This window comes from Papio anubis, chromosome 6, assembly GCF_008728515.1.
Source record: "Papio anubis isolate 15944 chromosome 6, Panubis1.0, whole genome shotgun sequence".
In the NCBI taxonomy this organism is placed as follows: Eukaryota; Metazoa; Chordata; class Mammalia; order Primates; family Cercopithecidae; genus Papio; species Papio anubis.
In genome coordinates, this window is record NC_044981.1 from 130,459,903 (window position 1) to 130,480,286 (window position 20,384).

General features: G+C 35.4%; 1 protein-coding gene across 1 annotated transcript in view; it reads left to right on the forward strand.

The window, feature by feature from the left end:
• Nucleotides 1-20,384, forward strand: part of MOXD1 (monooxygenase DBH like 1) — a 101,674-nt gene that overhangs the window by 13,966 nt on the left and 67,324 nt on the right. Inside the window, exons 2-4 of the mRNA NM_001169071.1 lie at nt 11,699-11,845; nt 13,474-13,641; nt 13,780-13,863. Coding sequence (NP_001162542.1) covers nt 11,699-11,845; nt 13,474-13,641; nt 13,780-13,863 — 399 coding nt within the window. The remainder of the gene's footprint in view (nt 1-11,698; nt 11,846-13,473; nt 13,642-13,779; nt 13,864-20,384) is intronic.

Sequence of the window (20,384 nt, forward strand, 5' to 3'; positions counted from 1 at the left end):
GCTACTGTGCCCTGCTCCAAACTCATTATTAATAGACTGGCTACATTAGATTACATAATGAGGACTTAAAAGATAGTGATATTCTAAAATAATAAAAGGAAACTAAAAGTTAAAAATTCATTGGGAATACAAGTAAAGTTCAACAACTCTGTTAAAAAATGATCCATGCATGTACACAGTATAAAACTGTACTTAACTGGAATTCATATGAAAAAGCTCTAAGTATTAGCTCATATTGTATTAGCTCAATACAATGTGGCTGCCAAACTGATAAATGCAATATTAGCCTAAAATTCTACTGTTCATATCAAGGGAAGTAATATTGACATAGCACCCTATCTTAGGCTGACCACACCAGAGGACTCCTTCTGGAAACAGCTTTTAATGGACATGTGGATAAACTGGAGCATATCAAAGAATTACAAGGATGGTTGAAACCTTGGGAAATCTGAGTACCTGAGGAATGAAAAACAGCTGGCAATATTTTGCCTGGAGAAAGAACAATGAGAAAGACATGGTCATTGTCTTTGGAGTAGTAGTGGACAGTCTTGCTCAGGAAAGGTGGATTAGTTCCTACTTAGTAGGCCCCAGAAGAAAGAAGACCCAATAAATATAATTAAAGAGTAGAATAATTTAGCTTACTATAGGGAATACATTTCTGACAACCAGAGCTATTAAAATTGAGTGGGTTGCCTTGTAAGATTGTGAGATCATGAGCATTGTCACTGGAAGTATTGAATACTATGTGATCATTTCTTAAAACATTTTTGAGACAAATTCTCCTTTGGTGGGAGCTGGAATTAAGTTTCCTTCAGCCTATCTTCCAACTTATGTGTGATGCTGAAATTACTTTGCCTTTACACTTTCAGGTTATTCAAGAAATGAATGGAGGGGAAGCCATTAACAACTATAAAACTGTCTATATTGTTTTTTCACCTGCCTCAAGAAGTTCGCCTGGTCTCTGGATAGACATACATTAAATCATTACAAAGGTTATGAGAGTATTTCATCTCTTTTCCTGTTTTTAATTTCAGTATATTGTTGAGTGCACTGTCTCATGCCTGTAATCCCAGCACTTTGGGAGGCCAAGGCAGGCAGATCACTTGAGGTCAGGAGTTCGAGAGTTTGAGACCAGCCTGGCCAACATGGTGAAATCCTGCCTCTACTAATAATACAAAAATTAGCCAGGCATAGTGGCGGGCACCGGTAATCCCAGTTACTTGGGAGGCTGAGGTACGAGAATTGCTTAAACCCAGGAGGCGGAGATTGCAGGGAGCCATGATCGTGCCACTGAACTTCAGCCTGTGCGATAGAGTGAAACTGTGTCTCAAATAATAATTAATAATAATAATAATAATTTCAGTATATTTTGAGTTCTCTATAGTTGTTATATATAAGTTTTGAAATCTGAAAAAATAATTAAAAGAGGGAAAAGAATGTTTTCTGACTGGTATATACTCAAAAGAAGGTGGAGGGCTTCAAAAGCAAAGCTGAATGTGAAGTTTCCGAGGTCCTGAGCCCCTCCCCAGTGGTGCATTGCTTTGACCTAAGAACGGTCTACATGTTCTCTGCTTCCTGGCCTTCCCTCTAGGTAGGCATCTGAAACTTGACCTGACTTAACTCCAACCTGTTTCCTTCCCAGGCTTCCCCATCTCACAAATGGCACTTCTTGTTAGCTTTAGCTCCAGTCAAAAATTAGGAGCCATCCTTCTTTCTGCTCCTTCCTTCACCCAATATATAAAACCGATCTTCAAGTTCTATTGACTCTTCCTCGAAACTAAATCTAACACCTGCCTACCTCTCTCCAGTGATACTACCACTCAAGCTTGAACCTGCAGTACCACTGCCAGGCTCCTAAGTGTCTTCCAACCACCACTCCTATTCCTTCTTCTCCTCATTCTTCACATGGAAGCCACAGAAATACAGAGATACAGATATACATATACATTATGCCACTTGCTGCTTTTAGTTCCCTATCATGGCATATAAGTTATCACAATGTCTGGGTCCTCATCTGATCTCTGCTAACTTCAGGGACCCCTTTGGGCACTGTAATTCAGTCCCACTAGCTTTTATTTGCTTCATCACACTGGATAACCCAACCTCCTGTCCAGGCCCTTTTCAATAGCTACTGTCTCTTCCTGGAAACTACTTTCTCCACACATTGCATGGACGGTTCCTAATTGTGGTCTCAGCCTAAGTATCATCGCCTCAGTGGTGACTTTTCTGATCACTCACCCTGAAATAGCCTTCTGATCCGCCTGTTATCTCTGTTTTATTTTTCTGTAAGTATTTCTCTAAACATTGTTGGATATTTTATTATTTAAATTTCTTCAGAAATTGTCTGCCCCCCCACCCACAACTAAACTATAAGTTCCATTGTCTACTGTCCTGTATAGTCATGTATCCTCAAGCCTACACAAGGTCTGAAGAATAGTCACTCAATAAAGTATATGCTGGGGAAAGAAAGGAGAGGGGAGAAGGAGGAAGAAAGGAAGAATGAAAGGGAGGGAGGGAGGGTTGAAGGAAGAAAGGACAGAGGAAAGGAAGGGAGGGAGGGAGGAAGGAAGGAAGGAGAAAGGAAGGAAGGCAGGAAGGGAGAGAGGAAAAGAACTAGTTTTAACTTAAAAATTTGTTCCTTGCAAAAAATAGACATAACCAGTTAAGATAATTCTTTTTTTTTTTTTTTTTTTTGAAATAGAATCTCGCTCTGTCGCCTAGGTTGGACTGCAGTGGCATGATCTCAGCTTACTGCAACCTCCACCTCCTGGGTTCAAGTGATTCTCCTGCCTCACCCCACTGAGGAGCTGGGTTTACAGGCACACACCACCACGACCAGCTAATTTTTGCATTTTTAGTAGAGATGTGGTTTCACTATGTTGGCCAGGCTGGCCTCAAACTCCTGACCTCAGGTGATCCGCCCCCCTTGGCCTCCCAAAGTGCTGGGATTACAAGTGTGAGCCACTGTGCCCGGCCATCATCCAAATGTTTTAAAAATTAAGGTGATAGGATGAAGGATAGGATGAAGGCAAAATAGCATCTTACTCGCATGGTGTAGTCTGAAATTGTTTTTTCCGCTGAAATATATTATTCCAAATGAAGAGTCAAAAATTTGATTTTATTCTGTATCTTTCATGATTCTATATTTACAGCGAGGTATTACATTATCCTATGTGACAACTGAAATGAGACAGTTGGCATGGGAGAAAATTCAGAATGTTTGTTGTTAGGTGAACAACAACTTAAAGAACAAACAGGTTGCTCAGGTGGGCCTCTTTCTCATTGGAACACTAGCTACAGTGTTCATATTTTGGCATTTTGGTAAGTATTTAACAGATCCCTTATTAGACACAGACAGTTTCAGCTTTATCTGAAGTGGTTTCTAAAAGGTAAGCACCTTCTATTTTGACATTCCACTTAAATTTCTAAGATTAGTGAAGAAATAACTTATTAAGATCAGCTTATATTGAACTCTGAAGATTGTGTTTATATAATTTGTTTATACAGCTCGATGATATTTTAGGATCAAAGATTCCCTTTAATACAAAATATTTATTATTATACTATCAATATTATTAAACCACCATAATACTTATTATAGAAATTAATATTATAAACAAATGTTTGAAGTAACGAGGCTTTTGAGATTTAGAAAAAGAAAAACTACAAGCACCTGTTGAAGAAAATGATGATAGATGGTAACATTTTTCTCAAGAATCTCCCTGCAGCTGTGCTTACATTCAGTTTTCCAAGCTCAGCCAAGGTCTACTCATATCTTTCATTACACCCGTAAGAGTTTTTACTTCCTCCTGTGTAACACAGCACCAGTCACAGATTTTATTTGAGAGAAAAATAGACTAACAATGAGTGAGAATCAATTTAACATCTGTGTCATCATACTTTTAGACAAGAGGTCATAGCAAGGTTTTTTGGTATATGTTATCTCAGTTTGAAAGTGACAGCAAGTACTCATGCTATCATGCTAAATAATAGATGTCAACTTACCACCAGCTTCTGATGGCAATTTATGTTACTGTTGCTACACAGCATTTCAAAACCTCAAGTATATATTTCATACGTTTTTCAAAGCACGAAGTGTTCAAAAGAAAAAATATCTTGTGACAACGTGTTTCAGGAGTAATAGTCTATGGAACAACTGAAAATTAGCTTTATTATTGGAATTTAATTATTGACTCATATTTTCAGGTGTAACAAGTAATTTTTATCTAAAAATGTATAAACAAGCTAAATACATAATCAACATAATCACAAAACCAAAAATCATACCTCAGTGATGATTCATATTGAAACTGATCTAAATCAAAGTATTTGAATTAGAATATGATTGAGAGCCACATAAAGCCATTTGTATAGAATAACATTACCTCAAGTATATTTCACTTTGCAGATAATTAATACTGTATAAATGTGAGAATGACTTGTGTGTATCAGCTTTTATATTTACATTTTTAAAAAATCTACATGTTTTTTTCTTAAATTCTTACAAAATTTATGCAGAATCATGATTCTCTGAATCCTCTCCATCCTTCTTACCCACATAAAGCCTAATTTTAATGATTCTTAATTGGAGTGACTTTTGTCAATATTGTATATTTATGATACATATATGATATGTTAAATACATATATTATACAATTACATTTTTATAATGACTGTGATATCAGGCCACAATAATAAGAGTGCACAGTGATCCACATTTCTATTTTTATTTCTAAAATCCTGGACTATAAAGCACCGTAGGAAGATAGCTGAGGAATGGCCTTTACCATGAGTGCATATAAGGGTTGCATTTGATTCTATTCGCTAAATAAAATGAGGAGTGGGTGAGAATGTCATTTAGTTCTAATTCTAAAGGTGAAATCAGATGTAGTGAAAATGATCTAGGAAGTTTTCTTAAATATCTCCTAAGTACTATCCAGTATGGTTTTGTGAATATCAACTTTTAAGTGACTTTACCCGTGTTCGAACTCTTAATTGGTCAGTGTTTTACTGTGTCTGTTTCTCTAGTATTTTTCGTAGAGGATGATAGTAACACAATAACATATCCACTGATTATCCACTTGAATAACATTTATCCTTTTGTCAGACTGTCAGGAAACTTAAACTCATTTAACACTTGTTGTCAGCTTTAACCAATCTAAATCTGGTTCAAGACTGATGGTTTTATTGCTGACTATTCTTTCAGTGGCTTGCTTTCTTTTTTTCCTTCTATTTCCCTCTTTTCTTTTCTGCTTTTCACCCTCCAGGCAAGAATAGTTGAATGCTATGAAGTTTAGGATTCCAGTTTTGGTTTTTTTGTTGTTGTTTTTTGGTGTTTTTTTTTTTTTTTTTTTTGCCTTTTTCTCTTCTTTTACTTCATTTAATTGTGCTTTTAAGTTTGGCCAATATACCACTTCTTTTGTATAATATTGACAGCATTAAAGCTGTGTTTGATTACAGTCCATGTATTTTCTTAATACGGACAGAAGAAATAAGGTACTACTGGGGAATACTTTGGTCCCATTAAGTTAAACTATTTCTGTACCACAAAGCCGTGAATATCAGATGATACGTTCTTGTGTTTTATCTTTTACTTTCAAAATTATCTCCTTATTTAGATTTAACAGAAAGAAAAGCAGGACGCTCCTTTTCAAAGTATGTGCATGTATTTCTTGAGCATCTTCAACATGCCAGTCACTGCGTTGGGTATTGAGGATGTAAATTAACATCAGAATTCCTTCTGAAACATGACTTCTCCCTCTTAGATCTATTCTTTCTTATTTACTTAAAATAGGTAGGGTATTATCTCCTTGTGTAAAAGGATTTAAAATAGTTGTTGCATGTATAAACTCTTTTTTCTGAATACTAATGTCAGCCTCCTAAGATTCATGTGCATGAAGCAGCTAAAAGGTCACAATAACATTCCCAGATTTCAGTGCCAGATGTGTCTGTATGGCAGATCATACAGACCTAAACTCATTCTAGCATCTGGTTAAACACATTCCATATCCGGTCTTAACCATGTGTAAATATAATTAAGAGCAAATGGGAAAATAATTTTCTTCCCCCCCTTTTTTTTGTTCCATTGACAGTGTAAATAAGTATTCTAAAGGCACAACTTTATAACTGAAATACTCAGATTAACTTTTTAATTCTAGGCAATTATCACATGGTTGAGAAGATAAGGCAATGCCTAGAATAGACTGCCTGCTACATGGGAATGTAAATAGAGGAATAGGGATTCAGAGAGGGAATCATCACTTCTGGTTGGAATGATCAAGGAAAACTTCATAGGGGAAATAGAAGCATGAGCCTCAGCAGAAAAAAGAGATTCAGTAGGTGGAGTTAGTGAAGAGTATATCTTAGTTGAATGAAGAGAGTGGGGTGGGGGGGATAGGGAAGAAGAATGTGAACAAAAGCAAAGAGCTGGGAAAAGGCAGAGTAATTGAAGGGAGCAATTAGTACAGGTGCTGTGGTGAGATTGATAATAGGTAACCTGGAAAGCCAGGTTAGGCTCAATGTGAGGAAACCTGGACTCTAAATTACAGACTTTGTACTGTATACAGTTGAATACAATGCAGTGACATGCTGAGAGTGATTTTTCAAGGAAGACTATGACAGAGTATGTAAATGTAGACTGTGGGAGATAGGAGAAGTCAAAATGAAATAGAAATAAAAGGTAGGTTCATTTTCAAAGGAAGACTTGATAGAAGCAGGGGCTACGTGTGGAGATGTGAGTCACAGGAAAGAAGTGATAGAAAACTACAGGTTGGGCATGGTGGCTTACACCTGTGATCCCAGAATTTTGGGAAGCTGAGGCAGGCAGATCACTTGAGCTCAAGAGTTTGAGACCAGCCTCGGCAACATGGTGAAAACTCGTCTCTACAAGAAATAAAATTGAAACCAGGAGGATGAGGCTGCAGTGAGCTGTGTTTCCACCACTGTACTCCAGCCTGGATGACAGAGTGAGACCCTGTCTCAAAAAAGAAAAAAAAAAATAAAGACTACAGTTTTGAATTTAGATAGCTAGGAGAATGGCAGTATAATTAAAGAAATTTAGGAACACAAGTAAAATATGAATACAATTTTGGATCTATTGCATTTGAAATGACAATAAGACTTCCAAGTGAAAAAGACTTTTGAATATGTGATACTGAATAAAGGTAATGATTTGTAACTGTTGGAGCAGATGAGATTCCCAAATGGTGAAATATGAAGACAGAAATGTAATTTTAAGGACAGAACTTTGAGGTCCTTAGTTAGGGGATGGGAGGTGAAAATAGAGCCAGGGAATAACAGAAATAAACTGTTCAAGGTGGACAATCACTGTAGGGCTTTCCATGTGGAGAATGTGCCTTGCTTTGTTTCTCGGACTTGTTCCTAAACTTAAGGGGAAGAATTCAGTCTTTTATCATCAAGTATGTTAGCTGTAGGTTTTTTATAGGTGCCCTTTAAAGGGCTGAAGAAGTGCCCTTCTATTGCTAGTTTACTGAGACATTCTGCAGTGAATGAATGTTATCAACTGGTTTTTTTCTGCATTTATTGGGTTCATCATATGGTTTTTCTTTTTTAGACTTTTGATGTGCTAAGTCGTATTGATTGATTTTCTAATGTTAAGACAATTCTGCACAATCATGCTGTATTATTCCTTTTTTATGTTGCTGGCTTCTATTTGCCAAGAAGTATTTTTATTTCTATATTTAAGGAAATACACAGCTAGGTCCATGAGTAATATGGTGTGTAATTTTTTTGGTAGTGTCATTAATTTTGGTGACAAAATAATGCTGGTATAAAAAAAAGCATTAGGAACCCGGCAGGTGGAGATTGCGGTAAACTGAGATCGTGCCAAGCTGAGATTATGCCATTGCACTCCAGCACTCCAGACTGGGCAACAAGAGTGAAACTCTGTCTCAAAAAAAAAAAAAAAAAAAAAAAAAAGAAAGAAAGAAAGTTAGGAAGTGTTCTGTCCTCTTTCATTTTCTAGAAGAATTTGTGAACAGTTGGTATTACCTCTTCCTTAAATATTTGGTAAAATTCCCAGTGAAAGCATCTTGGCCTAGAATTTTCTTAGGAAAGTCTTTACCCATGAGTAGATTATAGGGCTATTCAGAGTACCTCTGTTATTCTGAATGAGTTTGGCTGGTTTTTGTCTTGTCAGGACTTTGTTTCTCATCTAAAGTATCCAATTATTTGGCTTCAAGATAAGCATAATATTATTAACCTTTTAGTGTCTGTAGAATCTATTGTGATGTTTCATTGACATCTATTTTCTATTTATTCCATCTTCTCTATGTTTTTTTTCTCTTTTTCTGCTTTCTTTTAAAATCATTATTGTTATTTTTATTCCATGAAGTAGATATTTTTTAGGATAAAAAGAATGAAAATGGGAGCTCTCATATCTCATAACTGAAATTCTCTCAATAAACTGAGATGTGTAATCACAAGCTGAGGGTGGGGAAATGTCAGAATCTTGCATAGAGAAGGTTTAGAATATTTGTTTTGGGAGGTGTCTTCAGAAAATAGCAAGAGATTAACATGGATTGCCAGCCATTAGAAGGGCCCAGCTGAAGTAAACATGTTAAATAATAGTATTATTTGGATAACTAAGGTGTATTGTAATCAAATCTGAAGATCTGCCTCCAAAATAGGACCTCAAAGTTAGAAAAATGTGAAATTTTTTTTTTTTTTTTTGAGATGAAGTTTTGCTTTTGTCACCCAGGCTGGAGTGCAATGACGCAGACTTGGTTCACTGCAACCTCTGCCTCCCACATTCAAGCAATTCTCCTGCCTCAGCTCAGTCTCCTGTGTAGTTGTGATTACAGGCACCTGCCACCACATCCAGCTAGTTTTTGTATTTTTAGCAGAGACAGGGTTTCACCATGTTGGCCAGGCTGGTCTCAAACTCCTAACCTCAGGTGATCCAACCCCCTCGGCCTCTCAAATTGCTGGGATTACAGGCATGAGCCACTGCGTCCAGCCTGTGAGAAAAATTATAGTGGAATTGCCATGGTGGTTAGGTTAGTTCATATTTAAATTTTATTTAAAATAAGATCCAACCATATTTTCCTTCAGGAATGTTGAAGATATGAACTTCTTTCAGACAACTGCATTTTTCCAGGAGTTCAGAACTTTGAAATAATTGACAGCTGTCTTTTCTAAATATTAAGCACTCATTTGATTACACAGGGCAGATGGCGCAAGGGGTCATCAATATAAGTTGAGCAAAGTTTCTCTCATTTTCTAATAACTGAGTTATCTGAAAAGCCAGAAAAAGGTGGAATAGCTGGAAGGAGTTGCTATTGTTGAGTGGAAATAGAATGAGTGGAAAATTGGCAAACCAACTGGATATTTTGTGGAAATAATGGTTTTGGAAACATATTTGCAAGAGTCGGATAATTATTCTACTCTTTGAACTGATTACAGTTTGTATTGTATTGCAAAAACTGATGGCTTGGATCATGTAATGAAGTATGAGTTCAGTAAAAAGGCACAGTTAACTAATCAAAATTTCTCGTTGTCTACAGACATTGTTATTTCATTTACATATTGAAAATCTATGTGATGAAAAATGGGAAAATCACAGATTCACAGGAGTATTTCATTTAAATTGCTTTCACAATTGCAACCCAGTTCTCAAAATAAGAATTTTGACAAACCTCAACTTTGGCAGAAGAAAAGTAACATTTTATGTGAAAATCTGACATAGCTAATTTCTGGAGACAGAAAAAATAAACAAAAATAAATGTACCCATCCTATGCCAGCACTGTAGATGAGTGAAAAAGGATCCAGACTCTGAGGCCAGAGTGCCAGGGTTTGAATCCTGCCTTTCCATTTACCAGCTGTAAATCCTGGGCAAGTCACTTAGCCTCTTTGTTCTTTGATATCTTCATCTGTAAAATAGAAAAATAGTTTTATCTAATAGATTTGATTTGAAGATTAGTTTAGTTAATACATGTAACAGGTGTAAACAGGCCCTGGTGCATATAAGAAGCTGTAGTTATTGTTAACATTGTGAAGAAAGGTGAGTTAGACTCTGCATTGCCAATAATTTGGGATTTTAAGATACTAAAGAAAATCTAGATGTGGTACCCTGGATGGGAAATACATGCACACTTGATAATTACCGTACAAAGGTGCTAGGAATAAAAATGCCAAATGCCATCTATTTGAGTATGACTTTTATAGACAATGTGAGGTTTTGTCTTGTATATTGCATTTTCTCAGTCAAACATAGCAATCAGTTCTTCAAATACAATTTTACTGTTAGTAAAAGTAATTATAATTATGTTTCAGCATGTATATTCTAAATCAACTGTACAACTTCTCAAAAATAAAATATCATTAGGTACTGAAAAACAGAAAGGCTGTCATTAAGGCAAATTTTGTGTCTTTTATAAGTGACAAAAATTAATACTGTGATTTTGATGACTCAACAGAGTAGGCGAATGGTAAAAGTCATAAGAAGATATTTTGGGGATAAAACCAAACTATGGTGCAAAGGAGAAAATATGTATCGAATGGGCGCTAGCCATGTAGGCAGTTATGCCTCTGCCCATGCTATCTCATTTGTTTATTTTTCAAAATCTATAAAATAGGTATATATTATCCCCATTTTAGAAATGTTAAAACTAAAGCTTTCAGAGTTTTACTTCAACAATTCTTCAAGGCTGTTTAAGAGTACAGCTGGGAGTCACATCCTAGTCATTTTCTTCCAAATCCCATGTTCTCTCCGCTGCACTGGTCTGCCTCCCAGAAGTGATAGGTACACTGGCCGGGTGCGGTGGCTCACACCGGTAATCCCAGCACTTTGGGAGGCTGAGATGGGTGGATCACGAGGTCAGGAGATTGAGACCATTCTGGCTAACACGGTGAAACCCTGTCTCTATTAAAAATATTTAAAAATTAGCCAGGCGTGGTGGCGGGCGCCTGTGGCCCCAGCTACTCGGGAGAATGACGTGAACCCGGGAGGTGGAGGTTGTAGTGAGCAGAGGTCGCGCCACTGCACTCCAACCTGGGTGACAGAGCCAGACTCCGTCTCAAAAAGAAGTGATAGGTACACCGTTGAAGAAGTTTAGTACGCAAATTATGGCTACTCCCCCAAAACAAAGCTTCCCTAGTTTTTCGATATCGTGTAATTCAACTAGTTTTGTTTCTTTGCATATTTCCCATTGCATTTTATTAAGAATATGCCATTAACAGTCATATTGAAACAACCTATAATCCGCACTTGCCCACATCTCTTTGCTCTTGTGAACGGTGAAGTGGGGCTCCACCAGGAGTTGTAATGGAAAGAGTGATGACCTTAGGGCCGATTCTGGCTTTGCTGCTAACTAGCTGTTAAAACTTTTTTTGTATACATGCTAACTTTGCGGTAAGACATTTCATAGTGCTATAGTCCCTCTTTTAATTTTTACAAGGAAGGAAAGGCACACGATAGTATCAAATGTTCATTCATTCCATCTCTTGATGCTCTATGATATTATCAATCTACACTATGCTTTCCTGAAAGGTCAGAAGTTCAAAGATGGACTAGTTTCCCAGGGACCTGATTCCCCAATTGGAGTACTCCAGCCCCTTGGAAATTCCCGGGATTTATAAAATAACTCTAGATAACAAAACTTTGTTTATAAAGGTCCTATAAATTCTTTTCTGTCTGTATTTAGGTATCCTGATTTTTCTTTTCCATATTTTCCACAGGATTATTTTACAAATGCAAATAGAGAGTTGAAAAAAGATACTCAGCAAGATTACCGTCTAGAATATGCCATGGAAAATAGCACACACACAATAATTGAATTTACCAGAGAGCTGCATACATGTGACATAAATGACAAGAGTATAACGGTAAGGCATCTATGAGTGAATGCATGCATGAAAAAATTGTATATTTACACTTGTGAAGCACTTTAAAGAATAAGAGAAATAAGTCATATAGTCTTTTTTGTAATATTTTTGAAATCTTTTTTGTTTTTTTTTTAGTTTTTTCTTTTTTACTTTTTTTTAGAAGCCAAAAATGTATGACTATAAATTTCAATAAAATCCATTTTTTGTGTGAGTTTAACATTCTGAAGATCCCTTTAAAATTTGTATGATTTAGCTATAAATACATTTTGGTTTCTTCTCCATAAAGTTTGAAAATACACAACAGATAAATGTTTGAAGAAATGCATTACACAAGAAAGAATTATGAATCTGAATATTAGGATATAATTCATCTGATTTGTAATGGACTCATCTTTGTAAATTTCTAAAATCAAGATGAATAGGTGACTGATTATAATTGCCCACTGGCACATTAAATGAGATTTCTTATTTTCAGACTTCATGCAAAAATTAATATCTTTATGTGCATTCAAATTAAATATTTAGAAGATATGTAATACTTCAGAAATGTCCATGAATTGCTTGGATTAATTTTATTTTGTATAGACCAATACAATTACCTTTTTTTGTAGATTAAAGCTTCAAAAATGGGAATGTAAAAAGTATGAAGCAGTTCTGATTAACATTCAGCATAAAGAGTAAACAAGGCAGAAAAAATGCATGCAAAGAGAGGGATTACTTTTTATGCAATATACAGTGCAATTATACTTTAATTGGAATAATAATTATAGTCATTTGACTTATTAAGAAAGAATATAGCAAAGAGAACGTTTAAAATAAATAGCTTTTGCTTTATTATTTATTTTCAAAGTTCTTATTACAAAGATCTGGCAAAAACACCTTTATCTGTGGGAAGATTGAACAATTTCTTTACACCCCTCAAACCCTCCCTACCCCATAGCCCTTTGGGCAGTCTCTCTTGGTTGCTCAATGGAAACCAATTTCATCTGACAGTACTTTCCGTAGTTGCGGTAAACCAGTCCCTAGGAAATTCCCCGGATTCATAAAATGACTATAGACTAACGGTAGTGTAATTAAAAAATCCAGAATTAGAAATCCTTCTATATTTATACTTTCTGTAAATTTATATGTATGACTAGGCTAGTGCTTAGGAAAACATCTACTGTAAAAGGAAAAGTCTTAGGTAATTTTAATTTTTATTGTATTAATTTATTTTTCCCTAAAATATTCCATGGCATTTAATTTTCCAAAGTCTCTGCTGCTGAACAAGAATATTTGTTTAGAAGCTACCAGTTGCAAGTTTAAAGTTTTGGCATGACAATGATTTATTGTTGTCATATACTTAAAAGTGTAATTACTGAGTCAATTGTCCTTCAGTATGTTTTGGAACACATAATCTTGCATGCTGAGAGATGATTCCTTCCAAAAAGTGACTCATATATTTGGATCCTTAATGAATTAGTCAAATTTGTGCAATTAATATTAGAGACCATGTTGAGAACTCCAAATGTCATTGTTGTCTTTTCTTCACTTCTATATCTTGTTTAACAATAGAGTTGTTTAAACTCAACTCAGTGGTAAAGAAAGTGCTCTCATGAGACCTAACCATGCCCATGTCTGATCCCCAGGATAGCACTGTGAGAGTGATCTGGGCCTACCACCATGAAGATGCAGGAGAAGCTGGTCCCAAGTACCATGACTCCAATAGGGGCACCAAGAGTTTGCGGTTATTGAATCCTGAGAAAACCAGTGTGCTGTCTGCAGCCTTACAGTACTTTGATCTGGTAAATCAGGACGTAAGTGTTTTCAGGTTTTATGATTATAGGGATAGGCTTATTCAAAGTGTATATGAACATTTTTGCTTACATTATTGTATTCAGGCACATGTTAAGAGAAGGTGACTTTGTGTCTTCCTCCCCTTTTTATTAAGACAGGTCCCCATCCCAAACAAAGATACAACATATTGGTGCCAAATGTTTAAGATTCCTGTGTTCCAAGAAAAGCATCATGTAATAAAGGTATGTGACTCATTCATAGGCTAAAACTAATTTGCATGAATGGAAGAAGAAACTGATGTTGTTAATATAATGAAAACAGTACAAAATATAGAAACGTTTTTCAATTATTTGAAAGCTTTTTAGAGAAAAAAGAGCTGGCTTGGCTCACCTGCATACTGTTTCAAGAGTCTGAAAGCTTGGATTATAGCTAATATTTTGGTTATTTCCTAATTTTACATGTCAAAGGTACAAGTTTTGGTATGCACGTGAACACTGCTAATTATTATTTTAGGCAACATTTCTACAACTGGAATTACTGGAATTGCAATTTAAAGTAGCATGTTTACATATTGATAACTTATACCCATAAAGCTTACGTTCCTCACCAATAATGTTTGAGAACATCTGCTTCATTGAAAACACTGGATACTGTCATCAAAGAACAGTTATAATATTTTTTTGAAAATAGAAGAAAGAAAATTAGTGAATTTCTACAGAAATAAAAAAATACAGAATTGGGTAGTAGATAAACCCAATTTGCCTGTGCCATACAATTATTTTCCACCCTTCTGGAACAGGCCTCCCAGAACTTTTGCATCTACTTAGTGAATGAACAAATATTTTTTAAAAGTTACAAGTCCTTGGCTTTGTGCTAGTAATTGCTGACAGTTCCACAGAGGCCAAAGGTATGACGCATGCTCTCAAAGAACTTACAGTGAATGGGGAGACATGGCCAAGACACAAGAAAGAATAAGATAGAATTAAATAGTGCATACGGAACACTGTAAACATTCAGAAGGCCAGACATTGCTCCCTTTCTGTCAGTCCCCAGACTATGTAATGAAGCGGTGTGGATAAGGAATGAATTGCCAGACTCTGGAATCTAGAGGGAAATACATGGGTTTGAAAATCGTAAGTCCACCCTTTAATTAAACTATGTGCTCTCAGGTAAGTCACTCTGGGGTAATGCTGTAGCCTTAGGTTTTCTCATCTGTAAAAGGTGGACAGTCATAACACTTTTCCTATCAACTTCAAGACATTTTAGCAGAGATAGAAACACTGAGCACATTTGATAAGTTTATTTGTGGCTTAAATTTGTTAATTTCTAATATATTTCCCTAGTTTCCTTTTGTTTACAAATATTTTTGTTTACAGTTCTGCCTTTAGTTTACAAAATGATTCATAACTACATACAGAGGCAAAGGGGCTGGCTTTAGGGAATGTTATTGAGTTAATAGGTAGTCCTAAATATTTATAGGATATTTTTGCAAACAGGAGACTTACCAACAGTGTGACTGCAGGTGAATCATTTACCTCTGTGCAATAAGTTATTTTCTACCTTGTGTATGGAAAAGGGGAATGCAAATTCTAATTTTGTGTAATTAATACCATGCCTAAGTCCTTCCCTTGTACCAATGAGAAGTCTTTCTCAGGAAAGAGAATATTTCATTTGTATATACTGTATGTCATTTGCAGTAAATTTAATTGGAACCTGGCTTAAGAGACAAATGTAAAGCTGTAGATTCAGAAATAAAAACAAGTATTTCAAACAATTGGTCCTTTATCCACTTTTTGGCAAACATTAATTGTAAATTTCTTAACCACTTACTGTTAATGCATTTTTATTCTTGCCATTGTTAATGCTAATAATTGAGTTGAATGATATAAATTAATTATGTATGTTTCAGAGAGGTCAGTGTATGTTTCAACCCTCTATGTAGGATATTTGCTTGGTACCTCATCTTTCTTCGCTAACTTTCCTGTGTGAAGCATATCAAATAATACTGAGATAAACTTTCCTATAAGAAGCATATCAAGTAATTCTCAGGTACACGAACTTATAATTAAGTACTTTTGGGAACACATAGCTGTCTTTAGTAGATATTTGTATCAACATGAAAGGCATTGGAGCATTTTTTGCAATGTTTGGAGGTCTTCTAGACAACAAAAATTCTTTACCTTGAACAAGAGGGGATTTGAGGGAAGGACAGTAGGTCACAAGGGAGTGCCCATACAAACTTTTGTTGTTACAGGGGACGAGGTTTGGTGGCTAGAATTTAAAATCCTATTATTATGTGAGAATACTACTTATGGTATAGATTCCTTATCTTGCTAAACCTTAAAATATTTAAAAGTTTATTAAGTATTAGGAAACATTTTCCTTGAAAATGAACTCAAATAGGATATTATTCAAAAAACAAAGAGAGCTCTACCGAAAAAATTAATTCAAAATATTTAGTAATATGTAAGTGGTTTTAAGGCAGCCTTTCAAAACCAGTTTTCATTTGCAACTTATTCAAGGTTTCAACAAAATTCTAATGATGTAGAACTCATAAATCTAGGAATTGCCTTAAGTTGTCTGATTTCCATGCTCTTTTTTCTAGTAGAGATAATTTCTAATAATTTAAGAAAAGTATATATTGTTTTCATAAAATCAAAGATTCCTATGTTTTGAAAAGCCATCAGTTAAGGGCTTCTCCTTATTCTTTATTTTAAGTTCCATAAATCACTGTATCAAAAAGCCTCAGTCCTTTTCTGCTGCAAACAAAAGGTACTTTCACAGAAATAAGAAGATTGATTTTATATCGTATTGTGTGGTGTGTCATTTGCAGTGAGTTGTAAGAATATCGATTACAGTTGAATTGTGAGAAATCAGTTTCATTTTCTTGTGTCTAATTCACACAAAGAATTCGTTTGTATTTGCAGTTTAAATGTTGATAGTGCCTAGACCAACTTACCTGCGCTTCCAGGGGTTAAGTTGCCCATGATCAACTGTGATCTGAAAATATTAAATGGAAGATTCCAGAAATAAACAATTCATACATTTTAAGTTGCATGCCATTTTGAGTAGCTTGATGAAATCTTGCACTGTCCTGCTTCATTCCAGCTGGGACGTGAATCATTCCTTTGTCCAGTATGTTCACACTGGAAACGCTGCCCATCCTTTAGTCACTTAGTAGCCATCTCAGTTATTAGACTTACTGTTGCAGTTATCAGATTGTCATGGTATCGGAGTTCTTGTGTTGAAGTCACCCTGATTTTCCTTAACAATGGACCCCAAAAACACAAGAGTAGTGATGCTAGCTAGCAATTCAGATATGCCCAAGAGAAGCCATCAAGTGCTTCTTTAAGTGAAAAGGAGAAAGCTCTCAACTTAAAGAAAGAAAATGATAAGGTTACTAAGACCTATGCTAAGAATGAATCTTCTCTCTGTGAAATTGTGAAGAAGGAAAAAGAGACTCATGCCAGTTTTGCTGTCTCACTTCAGACTGCAAAAGCTATGGCTACAGTGCATGATAAGTGTTTGTTGAAATGGAAAAGGCATTAAATTTATGGGTAGAAGACATGAACAGAAACGTGTTCCGATTGACGACAGCGTGCTGCGCTAGAAAGCATTGAGCCTATACAAAGACTTCAACAAGGGATCGCCTGAAATGAGTGACACCAAGTCATTTACTGCAAGTGAGGAATAGTTGCAGAGATTCAGGAATATAAATTCTGGTCAGTAGTAGCCTAATACTATGTCACAATGCCTATGTTATTCATCACACTTCATCTTATTATGTAGGTATTGTATCATCTCGCATCACAGAGAAGGTGTACTCACCTTCCAGGTGAGTACAGTATGAGAAGATATTTTGAGAGAGACACCACATTCACATAACTTTAATTACATCATATTGTTATAATTGTTCTGCTTTATTATTAGTTATTGTTGTCAAGCTCTTACAATAAAGTATTAGAAATCTCCTAATTTATAAATTGAGCTTTAATGCAGGTATAGGAAGAAGCATAGTATGTATAGAGTTTGTAGTTTCTGCCATCCACTGGGGGTTCTGCAATGTTTTCCCCTCAGAGGAAGGAAGACTACTGCATACATTTTATACTTATGGTAACTATAAGACTAAGCAAAGAAAATACATCAGTAGTTTGATAAGAATCACTAAATTTAAAAATATTTGTTACATTTAAAATTTAAATTTTAACCACGTAAAAATTATTTGCTTCTAAAATTATAAAATAAGGTAAATAATCTCTAAAAATACTAAAATATAAAATAAACATAAATGATTTTATCTCTAGAAAAGATAGGATTATAATAAAATTATTGGCTGTTGCAACTCATTTGTGATCTCAATTTATTGATTTGTATTTTGAGTCTTGAAAAAAATGTTTAAAATTGTGGCTTGAAAATGTGGGTATTATCAGATGACAGCATATCACATTGCAGGTGAATATGGAAATTGTAGAAAAGAATATTCTTGGTAATTTATATTTAAACTGTACTTCTCATGTGAGATCATCTCTGTGTCAGGTACATGAGACCACTCTGCAGCCCACCTCTCCATATTTCAGCATGACTCTTTTTAAGCTTTATTTTAGATGTGACTTTACCGTAAATTTAAAATTTTTTAAAGAAGGTTGACTCTACCACTCTCTTTAGTCAACAGTAATGGCATTGTCATGGCTGTTAGTCATGGTCGGATATAGTTTGCTAGAGATGGGGGTTATTGAACTGGTTTAACACACTGCTTTTTTTGAGGGGCTTTTATTGTCAGGGAATTCTCATAGATGAACTACACTCCTAATCTATCTGTTTAAATGTGATGTGGCTCATTCCATTTAATAGAAAACTTGCTGATGGCCTATTATGGCAAAGAGGAGAAAAAAGAAAAACAGTCAGCCAAAATCATTATCCCTTAGTCCTCTCTCCTTAAACGACTAGCTCCTTAACAGGGAGGCAGTACACCTCATGCTACAGTAGGTGGGTTCCATGACTGGATGGATAATTCAGGTCTGAATTCCTGTTTTCCATTTATTAGCCATGTAATTTACAGAAAAGTTGTTAGCCACCCACAGCTCAGTATTTTCACTTAAATGCAAGTGGTACCTCCTAATGGAATTGCTTACATTAAGGATCAAACAGGAGTTGTTGTTTTTTAAGCACTTAGCACAGTATCTGACACTTAGAAAACTATTAATAAACTCAACTATTATGATCAGGCAACTATTCATTTTCAATGTGGCTCCCTGTATGACTTTTCATTGAAAACTACCATTTAGTGAGAAGGCCCAGAAAAGGATGCAGCATCAAGCTAAAAGGTTGACCATTGCTGAGTTTTAAGAGAGGATTATACTTACTAGTTATGTGACCTCAGGCAAATTAATTTACCTCTGTCTGCCTCAGCTTCCTCCTCTGGAAATTGGCGATAATAATAGTTCTTACCTAATAAGATTGCTATGAGTATTAAGTGAATCAAATGAGTTTAATATTTGTAAAGTGTTTATAACAGTACTGGGAACATAGTTTCTATTAAACAAAGTAAGTAAATTCAGTAAAATTTTGTAGATCACTAGCAACACACAATTGCTAATCTGTTGATCATCTTGTTGGGTTTCTGGATCACAGAGGAATCCTAAACAAGTCAATCCTTTCTAGGCAGTCAGAGTTCCAAAGAAAACCTAGCTTGTCCATCACTTCATTTAGGGAGGTCACCTAGAAAATCTTCAGCTTTGGAGAAATGTGAAGTTGAGGTAAAACGCTGTCATCATCCTCTTCATCATCAATTGCTACAGGAAGAGAAATGCTATGCTTTATTACTTGATACTGATCAGAACATCTCTTTTTTTCCATGAAACATCCATGCTTCTGTTCTCTTCGATTGGTTGCATTCATAAATCTCAATGATTTCATTTGAGGAGTGTTTCCCAGAACATGAAAATTTAAGAATAATTGACATTGAACAGCCATGTAATGTCCTTGAAGCCAGATTACTGTAGAGCCATGAAATAGCCCCTCGAAAATTGATTTTCCTATAGTAGGCACATAACATGAACATTAGGCTTAATACAACATGTTAAATGGACGTTGCTGCCCGTTTTTCTACTGAGTTCACTTAAAAAGACACAGTCAAATGGAAAACCTTATCATTAACACATTTCTGAAATGTTAAATGCGATAGAGGGTTTCTATTTTCTGAGAATGTGTACATCTTTGGGGTTAAATTTAGTAAACTGTGGGAATTTGAGCATTCTCAATGTCAAACTACATGCTTTTATGGCTGTCAGAATTAGCTCTTCTCTGACAGTATATCTCTTTCCTTCTTTCCTGAAATAATGTTTCAAGACATATTTTAATTGATGCAGTTTATCCCGCTGATGGAAGCAGCATTTTGGTTTGTTATCAGCCTGCATTTGCACAGACTGCCCCGTCTGGTTCTCACTGTTTTTTCATGTGTTCACCTTCTGTTTCACTTTTTCATATGGAAGACTAGGTGTTTACTGTTGACTACTGACTTAATGGTTATTTGTGTTTTTAACCCATATCCATTCCAACTCTAGAATTTTTTCTTTTTACTTAGTGATGTTTCCTTTTTGTCCTTTCTTATTTAACTCTATTTATTTTCTACAGGCAAATTTTTGGATTTTTAGCTAGATTCATGTTGAAAGAAATTAACTTTCATAATCTATCTTACATGAAAATACTTCCCATTTCTTTTAAATGTTTTGCAACACTTTATTTGGTTATGAAATTATTAACA